General features: G+C 38.4%; 3 protein-coding genes across 5 annotated transcripts; 2 read left to right on the forward strand and 1 right to left on the reverse strand.

Moving 5' to 3' along the window:
- The first annotated feature begins 468 nt into the window (after window positions 1-468).
- LOC4352850 (dihydroceramide fatty acyl 2-hydroxylase FAH1) lies at window positions 469-4,239 on the forward strand. Of its 2 annotated transcripts, none has more exons than XM_015765050.3 (7): window positions 469-626; window positions 2,350-2,434; window positions 2,673-2,765; window positions 2,841-3,037; window positions 3,129-3,234; window positions 3,342-3,488; window positions 3,582-4,239. In XM_015765050.3, the coding sequence occupies exons 2-7, from the start codon at window positions 2,384-2,386 to the stop codon at window positions 3,702-3,704; spliced, it is 717 nt and encodes a 238-aa protein (XP_015620536.1). In that variant the 5' UTR covers window positions 469-626; window positions 2,350-2,383; the 3' UTR covers window positions 3,705-4,239. The 2 variants fall into 2 exon arrangements, with proteins under 2 accessions (XP_015620536.1, XP_015620537.1); XM_015765051.3 differs by having other exon boundaries at window positions 2,366-2,434.
- A 353-nt stretch (window positions 4,240-4,592) lies between these two features.
- Window positions 4,593-8,329, forward strand: LOC4352851 (methionine aminopeptidase 2B). Of its 2 annotated transcripts, none has more exons than XM_015765049.3 (13): window positions 4,593-4,767; window positions 5,037-5,139; window positions 5,471-5,609; window positions 5,737-5,773; window positions 5,855-5,962; window positions 6,194-6,293; window positions 6,398-6,543; window positions 6,622-6,713; window positions 6,846-6,940; window positions 7,195-7,291; window positions 7,383-7,526; window positions 7,672-7,889; window positions 7,973-8,329. In XM_015765049.3, exons 2-13 carry the CDS (start codon window positions 5,074-5,076, stop codon window positions 8,081-8,083), a joined length of 1,353 nt encoding a protein of 450 aa, XP_015620535.1. In that variant the 5' UTR covers window positions 4,593-4,767; window positions 5,037-5,073; the 3' UTR covers window positions 8,084-8,329. The 2 variants fall into 2 exon arrangements, with proteins under 2 accessions (XP_015620535.1, XP_066162320.1); XM_066306223.1 differs by having other exon boundaries at window positions 5,099-5,139.
- Window positions 8,330-11,289: 2,960 nt separating this feature from the next.
- Window positions 11,290-12,167, reverse strand: LOC4352852 (thaumatin-like protein). The gene has a single exon (NM_001423635.1). The coding sequence runs from the start codon at window positions 12,108-12,110 to the stop codon at window positions 11,577-11,579; it is 534 nt and encodes a 177-aa protein (NP_001410564.1). The 5' UTR covers window positions 12,111-12,167; the 3' UTR covers window positions 11,290-11,576.
- Window positions 12,168-16,072: the final 3,905 nt, after the last annotated feature.

Here is a 16,072-nt window from a genome sequence, read left to right on the forward strand (position 1 = left end):
GTTTTAGAACCTCTTGGTACTTTCTCTACCAACACTAGATACCCCTGCCCCATAAAAAACAAACCTAGGATTGTATGTGACTTATCCTAATACAACAAATCTGGAGAAAAGACTGTTCAGATTCATTGTACTAGAATAAGTCGCGTCCAGTTCTAGATTTGTTTTTCTAGGACAAAGGGAGTAGGTTGGAGCCAGGATTCAACTTTCCGATTGAGGGTTGGATTCCGACCTCCCGCAATATCACATTTTTGCCAAAATTTGAGCAACTTTTTCCTCAAAAATTTGTGGTTTCTGATCAATTTTCGTCGAAAATGTAAACCCTGTTTTTTTTTTGAAACAATGTTTAGTTGGAGCATAGTGAAAATGACACTAAAATTCAGGGAGAAAAACAATAAAAAGCACTACTACTAGTGTACTAAACTAAAGTAGTATGCTCCTATATATGCTTCTCCCACCACCTTGAGAAGAGCTTCACTCCTTGGCGTTGGTGGCCATCACTGAGCTTATCATTGGAGCGGCCTCAGCTGAGCTCCCAACCAGCTGCAGCAGCAGCAGCAGCAGGGGCAGCCTCAGTTCACCGCCCGGCGCCGCCGCATCCATCTGCATTGCTCGCTCGGAGGCCTCAGGTTTTCTTTTCTTGCCCAGATTCCCGTCTCGATCTCTTCTTTCTAGAGCCTTAGATCCGTGAAAAAGGCTGCAAGTTTTGGGGAGTGGATTCTAATCCCTCGAGGGGATATCCCCTCGTATACCTTTTTCTTCCAAATTCGATGCAAATAGTTGTGAAAAAATCTGAAAAAAATTGACAATGTAGAGTATAATGATACCTATTAGTCTACCAAAATTCATGTTCAAATTCGATCTACAAATCGAGAAACAAAAAAGACAAATTTAGATATAAATAATACGGTACTATTCATACGCTGAATTTGTCTTTTTTATATCTCGACATGTGAGTTGAGTTTGGACTTAAGATTTTGTGAAGTTTTATATATGTGTTGTATGAATGTTGTCAAATTTTTCCAGAATTTTTCATAACCGTTTAGATGGTTTTTGAGCAAACGAGGGAATATCCCCTCGAGGGATTAGAATAGTTTCCCCAAGTTTTGTGCTTGACTCAATTTTTCATCCATTTTATCCTCTGTGTAAACGTAGCGCGGATTTTTCTTGTTTAATTTCCGGCTGGGGGAAAAAAATCAAGGGTTATCAATGAGCATTGCGATACTCGACAACTCGTAGGATCCCGAGCGCGATTCGTCAGAGGTGTAATCAGAACAAACGATTTTGGTTTGGTTTGGTTAATGTCTGAATGTTTTGGTCAGAAACATTTAGTCTCGAGTTAAAAAGCTTCAGTTTTTTCAGATTCTGTATTTCTGTCCTCGCTTTAATTACTACCATTCCAAGATGCTCTGAGTGGTTTACTAAAATTTACACTGGAATAAAGATCCGACAAGCATTTGCTACGGCCTTTTTGGGTCAATGCGAGCATCGATGCTGCAACAATCTCTGCCTTATCTTTAAATGCCTCTGATTACTGCTTTTGATTTCTCGGCTACTCAACTGTTTGAACAAGTGATATGAGCATCAAAAGCTTTCTTAATGGGAGTGCTGATTTAAGCCCCATCCAGCAAGTACCCCCCATCTTCTTGGATTCCAGTGGGATGCCCTACTGGTTTCTCTGAGCTGTGGCTCCTTTGTATTCTTGCACAACTTGATTAGAATATGGAGTCACACTGTCACACATGATGCTCTTGTCTGTGCAATCCTGTGCCATGTGCTCTTGTCTGTGGAACAGGGTTGTTTGTTTTTTGCTCTAGATCTTTTAGTATGAAAGGACCAGATCAGCTTTCTTGGACCATCTGATCTTCCCAATTTGTGGTTGCTATGGTATACCTTGAGATGAAGGCCTGAAAAATGGCACCATGGACATGATTTTGGGTCACAGGATCTTCATAGAATAGACAATAGTAGTGTCACGCTGTACTGATAACTATCCTGAAAGTAGGTAACGGTTGAATGCCGTAAGAGTTTGGTGCATCCGATTTTTCCAATAAATGTGTAAACATGGTGATGTGGCATCACTTGAGAGTCAAATCAAATTTCCCAACATGGACAAAGAATAGGCACGAAAATAGTACAAAGCTACAATCGTTGCAGTCACACACTGATTTCCATACATGTTATTGGTCTGCAGAAAATGACAGAAAATACATGATTTTGGTTATCTGCAGTAAAATATGGGACGGGTTAAACATAAGAAATATCCTCCTGGCTTCAAATGTATTTCCTGTCATTTACTCGTCCCATATTTCTTATATTTGATACATGACACCCTTGCCCTTACTTTTGTAGTTTTGGTTACCTGCAGTAATCATTGTTGGAGAAAATGGTTGCAGAGGCCTTTACAGTAGATTTGAATGAACCTCTTGTATTTCAGGTAAGGTAACTCATTGTCCTTGTAATTTTCCATCGATTTTGAAAGTCTTGTGTTCACCATATTATCGTTTCACGCTGTATAATGATAGTGACATCATGATATAGCAAAATTTTGTTCATTCTTTTCCTTTGAAGATATTATACTCTTTTACAATATCTGTATAATGTTACCAGTCTTTACTGTTGATTTCTCTTATATTTATTCCTTTTTATAATGACTCTTTGGGTTTAATTTTTAGGTTGGACATTTAGGTGAGCAGTATCAGGAATGGGTTCACCAACCAATTGTTAGCAAGGAGGGGCCAAGACTTTTTGCCAACGATGTCTTAGAGGTAACTTTTCTGTTTATTGTGCTTTTCTATTTGGAATTTTGGACATGATATCCTGATGAACTGTTCATTTTTCAGTTCTTAACACGCACGGAATGGTGGGCAATTCCTCTTATCTGGTTGCCTGTTGTATGTTGGTGCCTGACTAAATCAGTCGAAATGGGACACACACTTTCAGAAGTAGCTCTGATGGTTGTGTTTGGAATATGCCTATGGACATTGATCGAGTATATAATGCATCGATTCCTGTTCCACATAAATACTAAAAGTTACTGGTACGTCGTGCTGCCAAATTACTGCTAAAATTCAAGTTTTGAACTGATGAGTTAAGCATCGTCTCATCACTGCTAACTTGATATGTGGCAGGACAAACACAGCACATTACCTTCTTCATGGAATTCATCACAAGCACCCGACTGACGGCCTTCGACTTGTCTTTCCACCAGCAGCTGCAGCTATCTTGTGCTTTCCGGTAATCAAGGTTCCTCTGTGAAATAAAGTAGTTAATAACATTCATTTGGATATTTTGTTATGTTTTAATCAATTTGATCTGAATGCCTTTTCTGTCGGTCGATCCAGTTCTGGAATCTAATCAGGCTAATTACTACTCCGACTACAACTCACGGCGTGTTTGGAGGCGGCCTGTTGGGTTATGTGATGTATGACTGCACACACTACTATCTGCATCATGGGCAGCCGTCATCTGATCCAGGAAAACACCTCAAGGTGCTTATTCCATTTCGATCGATGCTTAGCAAACTGCAGCGACTCATTGACCATATGCTTACAATTTTCTTATTTCTGCTGCCTGTACATCAGAAATACCATCTGAACCATCACTTCAGAATCCAAAACAAGGGGTTCGGAATAACATCGACGCTGTGGGATCATGTGTTTGGTACATTGCCCTCGACGAAAACCATCGACAAGAAGAGCTCTTGACTTGCGCTGCATTTTGCAAAAAGCCAGAAATGGAGGCAAAGATAAGCATGTATTATGTTCTCCAATGTCCACCTCCTCAAGCCAAATCCTGTTCAGGTGTTCTAGATTGATTTGCTCCTGCAGAATCCCCATGATTGCATGATTGATGACAGGCCTGATGGATGATGAATCACTGATCGATTTCTAGTTCTTATTCTCTGAAGATGAACCGAAGATCCAAGATTGGTCCATGAAATTATCCTTTCTTGATTTGGCCCTCCGAGAATAGATTCCTGTGCAATCTAGTCAGTAGTTGTTCAGGTCATGTAAACGTACGGTAAGAAATTTATGTGCAGAGGGTTTTCCAGTTTATCCTATGCATTTGACCTCTGGTCATGTATTGATTCTGAGACAAAGTGTAGTGATCGCTTGATGATACTAGTACACATTGCTGCCTTCTTTTTTGTCCTGTAAAAGATTTATTATTGGCAGCAATGGATGGTAGAGAGGGCAATCTGCTTCTTAGTTTTGAGTATAAAGTTTTAAGTTTTGAGCAGAGTTTCGAAAATTTGCAGTAGAAAGTTTGAAATTTCAAATTGGAAGTACAGTTTTTCAAATTTCCAGTATAAATTTTTAAACCCACTGAGAAACCAAGAGCATATGGGCGATCAAAAATTTCTTTTCTAAAGGAAAAATATTTTTTAAAAAACACTTAGTAGTATATCAAAATTCTGAGGTAAGCTCATTAGGCCCATTCACTGTACGGCCCATGAAGCCCAGTCTGGTGAGATGGGCCTACCCGTGCAGGCAGAGATGGATGGGCCTTTAATTGTAGGCCCATGTTGGAAAGCCCACCAAAGCCCAATAATATATCCTCCTCAACCTCAACCCTAATCCTCCTCTTCTTCTAGAAGACTGAAAATTCCTCTCCTCTCTTCTCTCGCCCTCACCGCTCGCCGAGGTTGCCGTCTCCTTGTCTCCTCCGCTCCTTGCGCCGCCGCCGCGACGAGTCGCGGGGAGGGGCGGCGATCTCCATCTCCATCTGAGGCGAGGAGAGCAGGGGAGGTGAGGGGATCCTGGTGAGGTGAGCATCCACGTCCTCTTTCTTTTTTTCTGATTCATCTCTCTCTCTCTCGCACATCGGGACTGGAATTTGCTTGCGTTCGTTCGTTAAGTTAACCCTAGCTTCTCTTCTAGATCTGGAAGAAACTCTTCTTCTTTTAATTTCAGAGCCTTAACCTTAATAGTACAAGTAACAGTTTGTTTGTTCCCCGAAAAGTTTGGATGCCTTCCAAATAGAGACACATGTTATTTATTTTGGAATGTAATTTGTCCCTGGATTTATTCATTCAGGTTTGTGATTACTGGACAATAGAAATATTTACACAATATGGCTGGCGGCTCTGCTGATGCAGTGACCAAGGAGATGGAGGCGCTACTCGTTGGACAAAATCCAGTAAGTGTTATGCTGCTAAAGTAGTAAAGTTACATGAACTATGTTTGTAACACTCATTCCAAGCAAGCAACATCCTTCCTTTACTGTACGTATTTAAGAGGATGGGGGACTATTACTTCCATCCTCATTCTTAATATCTCAGTTAGGTTATGTAGAGACCATGGTTAGCCTTTCCATAACATGACTGAGTTTATGTAATTGCAACTCCAACTAGAAAGTAGTAGTAATGACACCTTTTGTGGTTTCTACGATGGCTAGACCTCTCATAACTTCTGCCAATTTGCCCCTGCATTGTGCAAGTTCATCTAAAGTAGCACACGTTCATCTGCAGAATGCGGTTAGTGGAGAAACATGCGAGACCTCATCAAAAGAAGGCAAAGTTGCAGATAGCAATGGATCTCATTCTTCACCACCAGAAGATGATGATGATGAAGCGCAAGGGGATGGTCCATCTCAAGATGGAGGATCAGGTAGCTCTACTCTGCCTTGCAAGATCTAATTGCCGAGTTACTCATCTAAAATTGTGGCTTTTGAAATTATATGTAGCATTGGTATGAGATTAATTTAATAGTTTTCTTTGAAACTGGTATTCTGCAGAAGCTGCAAAGAAGAAAAAGAAGAAAAGCAAATCCAAGTATGCTCTGTTGTTCAAATGACCATTAATCTCTTTATTTTGTTTTGTTTTGCGACTGACCATGCTTTGTGTCTTCCGTAGAAAGAAGAAAGGCCCTCTTCAGCAGACTGATCCTCCATCAATTCCCATAGACGAACTTTTCCCATCAGGAGATTTCCCCGAGGGTGAAATTCAGCAATATAAGGATGAGTAAGTACAGCACTATCTAAGTATCTATCCAACAATAGAATGAAAGAATACCCTTTTTAATATATTTGTATCTTGTGGTATCTAAAGAAAACTTCATTAAGATCATTCTTGCCTCATTGACAATTTTCTTTTCAGTTTTACTTGCTAGTTGCAAACTCTATGAGTTGATTATGAAATTATAGTGCGTATGTTTGCATAAAGTAATTGTGCTATTGGCCTATTGATCTTCAGTAACTTATGGAGAACAACTAGTGAGGAAAAGAGGGAACTGGAGCGGCTACAAAAGCCGATGTACAATGCTGTTCGCCGAGCAGCAGAAGTTCATAGACAGGTACATAATACACTGGCCTTTTTCATTGTTTGTGGTCTCTTTCATTGTTTGCAGCTATGTTTTGAATCTGTCTGTTTGTTACAACTCCTTAATATATTTTCTAGGTCCGGAAGCATATGAGGAGCATTTTGAAGCCTGGAATGCTAATGATTGATCTATGTGAAACTTTGGAAAATATGGTTAGGAAACTTATCAAGGAGAATGGTCTGCAAGCTGGTATTGCCTTTCCAACAGGGTGTTCCTTGAATTGGTATGGTATTGAATCTCTAAGAGTGCATCTTCATTCTGCATGCTTTTGTTAAATTGATGGGGAATATGTAATGCATAGGGTTGCAGCTCACTGGACTCCAAATTCTGGTGATAAAACTGTACTACAATATGATGATGTAATGAAGTTGGATTTTGGGACACACATAGATGGTATGTTTATTATTTTGCTTCTTCCATCCCTTCTGTTGTTGTCTGTTGTGATATTTTATCTGGGTTTCTCCTTGTGAGTACTCAGCTCATTTCTAACTGCAAAAACTAACTTGATATTGTGATTCTTTACAGGGTACATAGTCGATTGTGCATTCACTGTTGCATTCAATCCCATGTTTGATTCATTGCTTCAAGCCTCAAAAGATGCCACTAATACTGGAGTCAAGGTAATTTTCTACACATTTTGGTGCATTTGTTGGAAACAGTTTTTGGAAAGTTGATGCACTCAGATACTAAAGCGCTATGGTTGGTGTCAGAATGAGTGAGGCACTTTTTCCGTAGGGACAGATTTTTGTCCTTTTTACACATGCTAATGATTTTATAGACACGTCAATTCAAAAGTTGTTAATTTGTTTTCTCCTGTAATAGCCTCAGCATTGTACTTTAACAGTGTTTTGATTTTTTTTCTTTTCCATATTAGGAAGCTGGAATAGATGCACGGCTATGTGATGTTGGTGCAGCAATCCAAGAAGTCATGGAGTCGTACGAGGTTGAGATTAATGGAAAAGTTTTCCAAAGTGCGTGCTACTTTGTATTTTTTTTCCCAATCTGCACTGATAATGTGAGGTTATATATTGACAAAGCAAGACATTTCTGCTTTGGTGGCAGTCAAAAGTGTGCGGAACCTCAATGGACACAGCATTGGACCATACCAAATCCACGCTGGAAAATCAGTTCCAATTGTGAAAGGTGGAGAGCAAACAAAAATGGAAGAGGGGGAATTTTATGCCATTGAAACTTTTGGATCTACAGGTATATGCAACTCAATAGCTTGAACTAATAGATTGAAACACAAAGTACTCTTTTGTCACACTTATACTAGTTTGTGAATGTCATTTACTTATCCCTAGTAGGCATGTTTTCAAGTTCTTGAAGAGTTGTACCGTCATGTTTGCAGGAAAGGGATTTGTAAGGGAGGATTTAGAATGCAGTCATTACATGAAGAACTTTGATGTTGGACATGTACCTCTGAGGGTAGCAAAGGCTAAGCAACTACTTGGAACGATTAACAACAATTTCGGAACGCTTGCTTTTTGTCGCCGGTACTTGGACCGCCTTGGTGAGACCAAGTATCTCATGGCACTGAAAAATCTATGCGACGTTGGTATTGTTCAGGTATGCAAGAAGCTCAATTTCCACTCCAATGTCTGAATGTGCCCTTACCTATGGTTGCTCACTGTTTTCTGCTATTCTTGTAGCCGTATCCTCCATTGTGCGACGTGAGGGGAAGCTATGTGTCACAATTTGAGCACACCATCTTACTCCGGCCAACCTGCAAGGAAGTCATATCCAGAGGCGACGACTACTGATTGCGGCTGTAGCTTGTCATGTACCGGTTGTTTGTGAGATCATTGTGCACCATTCTGGGCAACCTGTGTACTATCATGCTATGTATGGGATCATATGGCGGAATCATCAGATAAATAATCGAGAGACGTTTTCAGTTTTTTGTTTTGTTGTTTACACGAGATACCAACTATCTGTTGTCTTTCTTGAAACTTTGAAATATGTAAAAAAAAAAAAAGATGATCTTCATTGTGATGGATGATCACTAATGGTCGCTTGTCCTTGTGGGTCTCAGATTGAACACTACATTAGCATACCGTATATTTGTGATTTATTTCGTCTTCCCAACACTGGTTTCCATGCTTCCTTTTTTGCATGTCAATGTCATCTTTTTTCATGCTTAAAAATTTCAAAGTATGATTAAACCCTTTTGCTCTTCGATGCCGAAGGTAAAAAGGAGGGAACAGCCCAGGCGGGAGGGGCAAGGGTTGCTGGGCTGGGCCGTGCGGCAAGAAAAAGGGAAGGGCGGCCCAAGTGTACAGATGCTTTTGTTATTTTCCAGGGCATTGTTTGAAGGGATTATTTGAATTTGGATTTGAAATCAAATTGAATATTTTGAGCTCAAAAAGGGGAGTCAAGGAAGGATTCAAAGTGGGAGTAATCTTGTATGTTTTGAATTTGGGTGGAATATTTGGCGATGATTCAAAGAGAGGGATTGAATTTCCAAATTTGATTTGGGAGTAGGAATTTTTAGGAGTTTATTTTTTTTTATTCAAGGAAAGGAGACAAATGAGGGATTTTAAATTGAGATTATGGCACAACTTAGACTCAACAATCAAACATCGAAAATTTTTTAGATGGGTCTTTCGTTGAATTAGTTTTCAACACCTCGAGAAAATGGGGCGTTACACCGTACCGGGCATCTTTTTAACTGTGTCACCTATATAAATAAATCGATTTTCACAAGTGAAGCGTTATGACAAACGTTTGTGAAAATCGTATTATCACGGGTGGCCGCCTAAGACAGCTGCATGTGAAAATCGTTGTGGCCGCCCAAAATATTGTGTTTACACAGGTAGCTCTTGAGCCCGGTTCCTGACAAAGGCTGTGTTCAGTTCCCTTCAAACTTCCAAAAATTCCATCACATCAAATGTTTGGACACATACATGAAACATTAAATGTGGACGAAAAAAACTAATTGTACAGTTTGCATGTAAATTGCGAGACGAATCTTTTGAGCCTAATTATGTTATGATTTGACAGTGTGGTGCTATAGTAAACATTTGCTAATGACGGATTAGTTAGGCTTAATAAATTTGTCTCGCAGTTTATAGGCTGAATCTGTAATTTGTTTTGTTACTAGTCTATATTTAATACTTCAAATGTGCGTCCGTATACGTCAAAAAATTTTTGGAGGAGGAACTAAACACGGCCAAACTCAATGTATGTCGTTTTTCTTTTGGACCGTATTTTAGGGTGGGGGCCGGTGTGCGAAAATCATTTTTTTTCTACCAGCCAGGATCAGAATGTGTTACTATAAACCAAAAAGGATAAGAATAACAGATTTGACCGAGTAATTAATGCTATTGTTATGTTGTGCCCAACTACGTACTCCATCCGTCCAAAAAAAAGGCAAATCCTGGGTTTGCGTGTCCAACTTTGACTATCCGTCTTGTATGAAATTTTTTTATAATTCGTATTTTTATTGTTGTTAGATGATAAAACATGATTAATACTTTGTGCATGACTTGTCTTTTTAATTTTTTTCATAACTTTTTCAAATAAGACGAACGGTCAAACATTGGACACGGAAACCAGAGTTTGTCTTTTTTTGGGACGGAGGGAGTATATACTTATAAGGTGCGTGTAAAATATTGACATGAAACAGCCACTAGCTAGAATATGCTTCTGGCTGTGTTATATATACTCTTGTGTCAGTCTTCAATTTTAATTCCATATAGATATACGTTACACATTTATATACACTCACGGACAGAATAGTCTTCAATTTCCACAGGGCCGGCCGGCCTCTATCGATCAATCCCTTGTAATCTTGTGTCAAAATTCTATGGAAAATGGCTGCTGCAACACCAAGATGTGATTGGTCGATCGGTCGTCGCGGAAGAAAATGACCAAAATAACAGGGAAATTCACATATCGATCAAGCTAGCTACAGTTTTTCTAGCATATATGGAAAGAAAAAGAAAAGGTCGACATATATGTGTTGTACAGATCGATTGATACTGTGTCGTGTTCCCGCGTACATGATATTTCTTGCTCATTTCCATGTGTACTCAGCTGATGATAGTGATTACAATGCCAGCTAGCACACATGTGGCAGACAATATATTTCAACATTATATATTATCTTCAGTTGCAATAGAATTAAAATATTTTTCAAATGAATAATTGAAACCCCCAATTTCATAATATAAGGCACAACTATTTTTTTCTTTAGATGTTTTATAATATAAGACGTTCATGCATTATATTTATATATTAGGGTGATCTAAACTAGGAGATAATAATAATTGTTTCTTAGCATTTGGGTTAAGAGTAATTGTGCCTTATATTATGGAATAGAGGGAGTAGCAAACACTTGATATATTAATAAAATTTACCAGGCTCGAAACTTTTCTGAATCCCCACGTACTGGATGTGGCAGCACTGAAAATCGTAAACCACTGTAAGACAAATAACATTGTTGATGTATAATCAAGTACAAGCCACATGTGGCATTATCTAAAATAACATGTGCCATTATGCAAGTGGAGGGCCTGCCAAAACACTAATAAAAAAATACAAATATACTCAAGAGGCCAATAGGTAGATTATTAATTAGGTCATTTTCCTTCTCTGTAAAATGATGTTTTTAAGACCTTCTTGACCTAGAAAGCTGCAGAAATTATGTTAGAAGACAACCATATATTTTGAAGGCCCTACAAATGGAACATACTAAGTTAGTACATAAAAGTTAGAAGATATCACACATAATTATGGACCAATTACATGGGACTCTATATATGGTGCCTGGTTCTCAAGATAAATTAGATATATACCCAATTTAAACGAGTATATTTTTTTTTTGAAAATTTTTAGGTATGAACCATTAACTTTACCTTAAGGCCTAATCACCATGAGGTGCCAATTTAGCATCAAGGCGAAGGAAATAGTTATAAATCCTTGGTCTGTCCAGTATGTGTCTAGAGCAGGTATATACCGTTATATAATGGGATGGAGGGAGTATATATATCTTTATTACTCGGACGCTTTCATTTGAAAGCTTGAGGTCCAATCGACTCCAACTTCATAATACTCTATATTTTGAACAAGTTTAAGATTAAACAATTGCACACGTGGTCGAGTGCATATATATTATATTATATGTCCACCTGCATCGATATCGTCCATGGATGATTATCGATCAAGGTGTCGTTTTATTCATCAACTTTTTATTTATATTATTGTCCCATGATACATATACTACTACATTAGTTACATGCATGAGATGATGCATTATGGGCAGAAGACGACTTGGTAGTTGCTGTTGCCGCTGCAGGCGTGTGTCTTGGTGTTGTCTTCGGGGAACAGGTAAGCGTCGGGGCAGCGGCTGTCCCTGCAGGTGACCGTCACGCCGGAGCTGCAGGAGAAGCTCATGGCGACGTTGTAGCCGTCGATCACCGACAGGTCGTAGAAGTCCTGGCTGCCGCCGATGGTGAACTCCGCCAGCGTCAGCGGCTTCTGGCCGGAGAGGGTGCACGACAGGGCGCCGGCGCAGTCGCCGGTGGCGCAGCTGCCGCGGCCGGAGCCGTCGAAGCTGCAGCCCGTGCGGCCCCACACCCTGCCGGAGCTGGTCCCGGCGGGCACGTTGATGGTCCACGTCTGCCCCGGGCTCAGCTGCACGCCGCCGCCCACCGGCGTCGCCGCCGGCCACACCGTGAACGAGCACCGGTTGGTGATGGTGAAGGTCGCCGCGTTGGCGCCACCGGCGGCGAGGGTCGCCACCAGGACGACGACGAGGACAGCGGAAGAGGTGGCCGGAGACGCCATTAACAATTTACTCTACTATACGACTTTCTTAACGATGTGGTAGGATCGAGATGCTTTGGAAGGAGAAGGGATGAAGGGGCATGCGTATTTATAGATGCTATAGTGTTGAAAATTCTCTTCTTTTTAGCTAGTAGATAATTGTGTGCAAATTAATCTAGATGGAGATGTGTGAGAGAGAGAGATTTAATCACTAGCTACTTAAAACCCCATATGTAAACATAATGGGAGGTATCTATTTACAAGCAGGACATCTAAAGAGGACATCCTGCGAAAACCTTTACTTTTGCAAGCGGTTTTATCTAGAGATCTTAACAGGAAGGTATTAAAGAGGACCAATTATTTAAATCTATGTTTTTTTTCGTGGTTTGTGAATCCATGATCTGTGATAGGGTAAGTTGGACTTGATTTTCATTTTGTTCGCCTAAAAGGGTATTTGCATGCAGGTCACTTGCTAGGCTCCTTTTATGAAAATTGATTTTTGTACGTGGTTTAGAGACCCGCATAAAACCGAGTTTTACATGCGGATGTGGGACCGCTAACGAAAATCATCTATTTTCACGCCTTTGATCATAGGCGGCGCCATACCGCATGCAAAAACTTGATTCAGAGTACTACGTTTAGATGAAATAATGCACACAACCAATCCAATCAATTAATACTACTAGTTAGCTCAGATTTTTACTAGCCAGTGTATTCATGGTACTACAGTCATGATTTTTATTCCTATTATGCAGTATTCAGAACTGGGTGCATGAAGGTCACCACGCTATTTATTCCTAATTATGTTTTTAAGACCTTCTCGATGACCACATCAGTATGACAGATTCTGACCGAGTAAAGTATATATAGTTATCTGGAGGTGTGTGTCCATACCTAACTACAAATTGTCCATTTCCATCTGTTCATAATTATTTGATTTGATGCGTTGAGGAGATTTGGCCAAAATTTTACCTATATTTTAAATTATTTATAAAACCTAATATAATAAGTTTAAGTTTATGATATGATATTATGATTTAAGGCAAATATATGTGCACTATTCTTTCGTATTTAAATTAACTAACTATTTGAAAAATTATAGATTGTTAAAATTTTAAAAATTTCACCGAACTTTTTTTCAAGCATCAATTTTTTTAAAGGGGAGCACATACGTGATGCATACGTGCGTGCAGAATACATACTAGCTAGAATTGCCATGTTATTTATATTGGTTAAAGAAATGTTGAATGGTTCGTAATTAATTCACTGCAAAACAGTGTTATCAGGCATGTTGAATAGTTCTAAATTAATGTATCTAAGACACATAATCTGTTTCATTTAGTTAGTTTTGTTGTTTGTTTCCCTATAAAAAAAGTTTTGTTGTTTGTTAGTAGTTGTCTAGAAATTTTCTTGACTACAACTTCCTTTTTTTTAATTCACTTTGTTTTAGTTTTGCATGCCTCGACTTAGAGGATGAGTCCTCTGCAGAATAGTCTTCAATTTCCGGCTGGCTGGCCAATCGATCCCTTGTAGTTTTGTGCAAAACATGTGTGGAAATAGATACGCGAGATGTGATCGATCCGATCGGTCGCCAGAAGAAGACGACCAAATTAATTAAATGACGGGTAAAATAGGTTGGTAGACGTAATATAACTTCCATGGAAAGGAGATGACTTCCGGTCGGGCGCCTGATCGGGAGGGGGTAAAATTGGGCGCTGACGTCAACATGACGTCAACGTCCGATTTACGTGTAAAATTACTTTAAACTGATTTATCTCTTAAATTAATTATCTAAATCATGATTCGATTGCACCATTAAATTCGTTACAATTAAATTTTCAAAACAAGACCACACATGGATATATTCCGACGAAATTTTTTTAGCTTATTATTGAATTATTTTTAAATGTTACACGATGTTCCACCAGGTATATCGGAATTGTTTCACTAAGTAGATCGAAAATGTTTCACTCGTTTAAATTGAGTGTTGTTTCACCTTATATAAAAACAATGTTTCAGCAAATAGCGAAAGAATGTTTCAGTTCACTGCAACATTAGATCTATGCGTAGTGAAACATTGTGAGTATACTAGGTGAAATATTTTTCGGTGGCACAAAAAATAAACCAAATTCCCTTAATAGGGGTTTTCCAAAATATATGGTTTTTTTTGTTGCAATGGAATAATTCGTTCAGTGCAACATTATATCTATACATAGTGAAACATTGTGAGTACACTAGGTGAAATATTTTTGGTGGAACAAAAAATAAACCAAATTCTCTTAATAGAGAGTTTCCAAAATATGTGGGTTTTTTTGTTGCAAAAGAATATTTTAATTCACTGCAACATTATATCTATAAATAGTGAAACATTGTAAATACACTAGGTGAAACATCTTTTTTGAAAAAGAGAGAGGAAGAAATGGTGGGTCCAAGTACGCATGTGGGGGAGGGGGCGCGGGGGGAGCGCCCGATCTGGCTCCCCCCGCGCCGGGCGACCGGGAAAGAGCATTATTGTGGAAAGAATCGTTCGAATAAGATGATAATCCATCTGCGATAAGCTATCTTCGCAGGCGGATGGCCAACTCCTCCCCGGAAATTATTTTCGCCGGTGAGGTTTTCGCTCCGATGGCCATACCCGCCTGCGAAAAAAAGCCCAACATCAGCGAAAATGCTTTTTCTATTAGTGATCCGTCCTAAAATGAATTAACCTATACTATAGATGTGATATATATATATATATATATATATATATATATATATATATATATATATATATTGAATGATATTTTTTTTCAAAATTGAACTTTCGTCGTTAAACTAAAAAAAAATGGCAGTACAACGTCGTACAGGGACCTACTGAAATTTAGGTGATACTAAAAAAATATTCATGCTTCGCTATGTGTAGAAGAAAATATTATAATATGACATAGAAATATTTTTGTTATCAAATATCACTTATTTGAAAAAAATACTGGGACATTACATACTATTATCATATGCCGATTTGTAAATTTACAAAAAGCAATGGTGAGGTGGCAGATCCACTGCCGCCACCACTATAGCCTTTTAAATGAGTATAGATAATTAAAAAATTGTTAAGATCAGTTTGCTGTAATAGCAAAAAAAAAACTCTCTTCATCCCTAAATGTTTGACGCCGTTGATTTTTTTAAACATGTTTGACCGTTCGTCTTATTCAAAAACTTTTGTGAAATGTGTAAAACTATATGTATACATAAAAGTATATTTAACAATAAATCAAATGATACAAAAAAGAATTAATAATTACTTAAAATTTTTAAATAAGACGAATGGTAAAACATTTTTAAAAAAGTCAACGGCGTCAAATATTTTGGGATGGAGGGACTAATATAGTTGCTCTATAGGATCGACTATAGTTGGTACATTATATAGTTATTAATAATTTGCCAAAAAAAAGATCAGCTAGCACGCGTACATCAATTATTCGCAAATCCTAATTGGCGCGCACGCGCCGGCCCACATGCGCCGGCCCAGACGTCCCATCCTTAGCCATTCTTAGCGCATGCGCTGGCGAGACGCGCGTTTATTTTTTTCGGAATTTTTTCTCTATACGTATAAAACTGATTCGGTTAGTTCTAGGTAATGATAATAATTAAGATAAGATTTGTCTTTTTCCGAAGATTATTTTAAGTAATAGATTGAAAAGAAATCTGTACGTGAAGTCAAATTCTGAAAACTTTCAATCCAGATTGAAAACTTTCAACCCAAATTTAAAAACTTCAACCTAGATTTGAAAACTTTTTGAAGTTAAATTTTGAAAACTTTGAACTTTTCATCATAGATTTGAAAACTTTCAAGCCAGATTTGAAAACTTTTAACTCAAAAATAAAAACTTTCAACTCAAATTTTAAAACTTTCAATACAAAATTTAAAAACTTTCAAGTCAAGATTTGAAAACTTTCAAGTTAATTTTGAAAACTTTTAAGCAAATTTAAAAACTTTC

The sequence above is a fragment of the Oryza sativa genome, chromosome 12 (genome assembly GCF_034140825.1).
Source record: "Oryza sativa Japonica Group chromosome 12, ASM3414082v1".
NCBI classification, from domain to species: Eukaryota; Viridiplantae; Streptophyta; class Magnoliopsida; order Poales; family Poaceae; genus Oryza; species Oryza sativa.

Bases quoted from the DNA above. Each gene is read 5' to 3' on its own strand.
- LOC4352850 (XM_015765050.3), top strand. From the start codon at position 2,384: ATGGTTGCAGAGGCCTTTACAGTAGATTTGAATGAACCTCTTGTATTT. The intron at 3,235-3,341 runs GTAATCAAGGTT...CGGTCGATCCAG, and splicing joins CAGCTATCTTGTGCTTTCCG to TTCTGGAATCTAATCAGGCT. The intron at 3,489-3,581 runs GTGCTTATTCCA...CCTGTACATCAG, and splicing joins ATCCAGGAAAACACCTCAAG to AAATACCATCTGAACCATCA.
- LOC4352851 (XM_015765049.3), top strand. From the start codon at position 5,074: ATGGCTGGCGGCTCTGCTGATGCAGTGACCAAGGAGATGGAGGCGCTA. The intron at 6,544-6,621 runs GTATGGTATTGA...TGTAATGCATAG, and splicing joins ACAGGGTGTTCCTTGAATTG to GGTTGCAGCTCACTGGACTC. The intron at 7,292-7,382 runs GTGCGTGCTACT...CTTTGGTGGCAG, and splicing joins TAATGGAAAAGTTTTCCAAA to TCAAAAGTGTGCGGAACCTC.
- LOC4352852 (NM_001423635.1), bottom strand. From the start codon at position 12,110: ATGGCGTCTCCGGCCACCTCTTCCGCTGTCCTCGTCGTCGTCCTGGTG.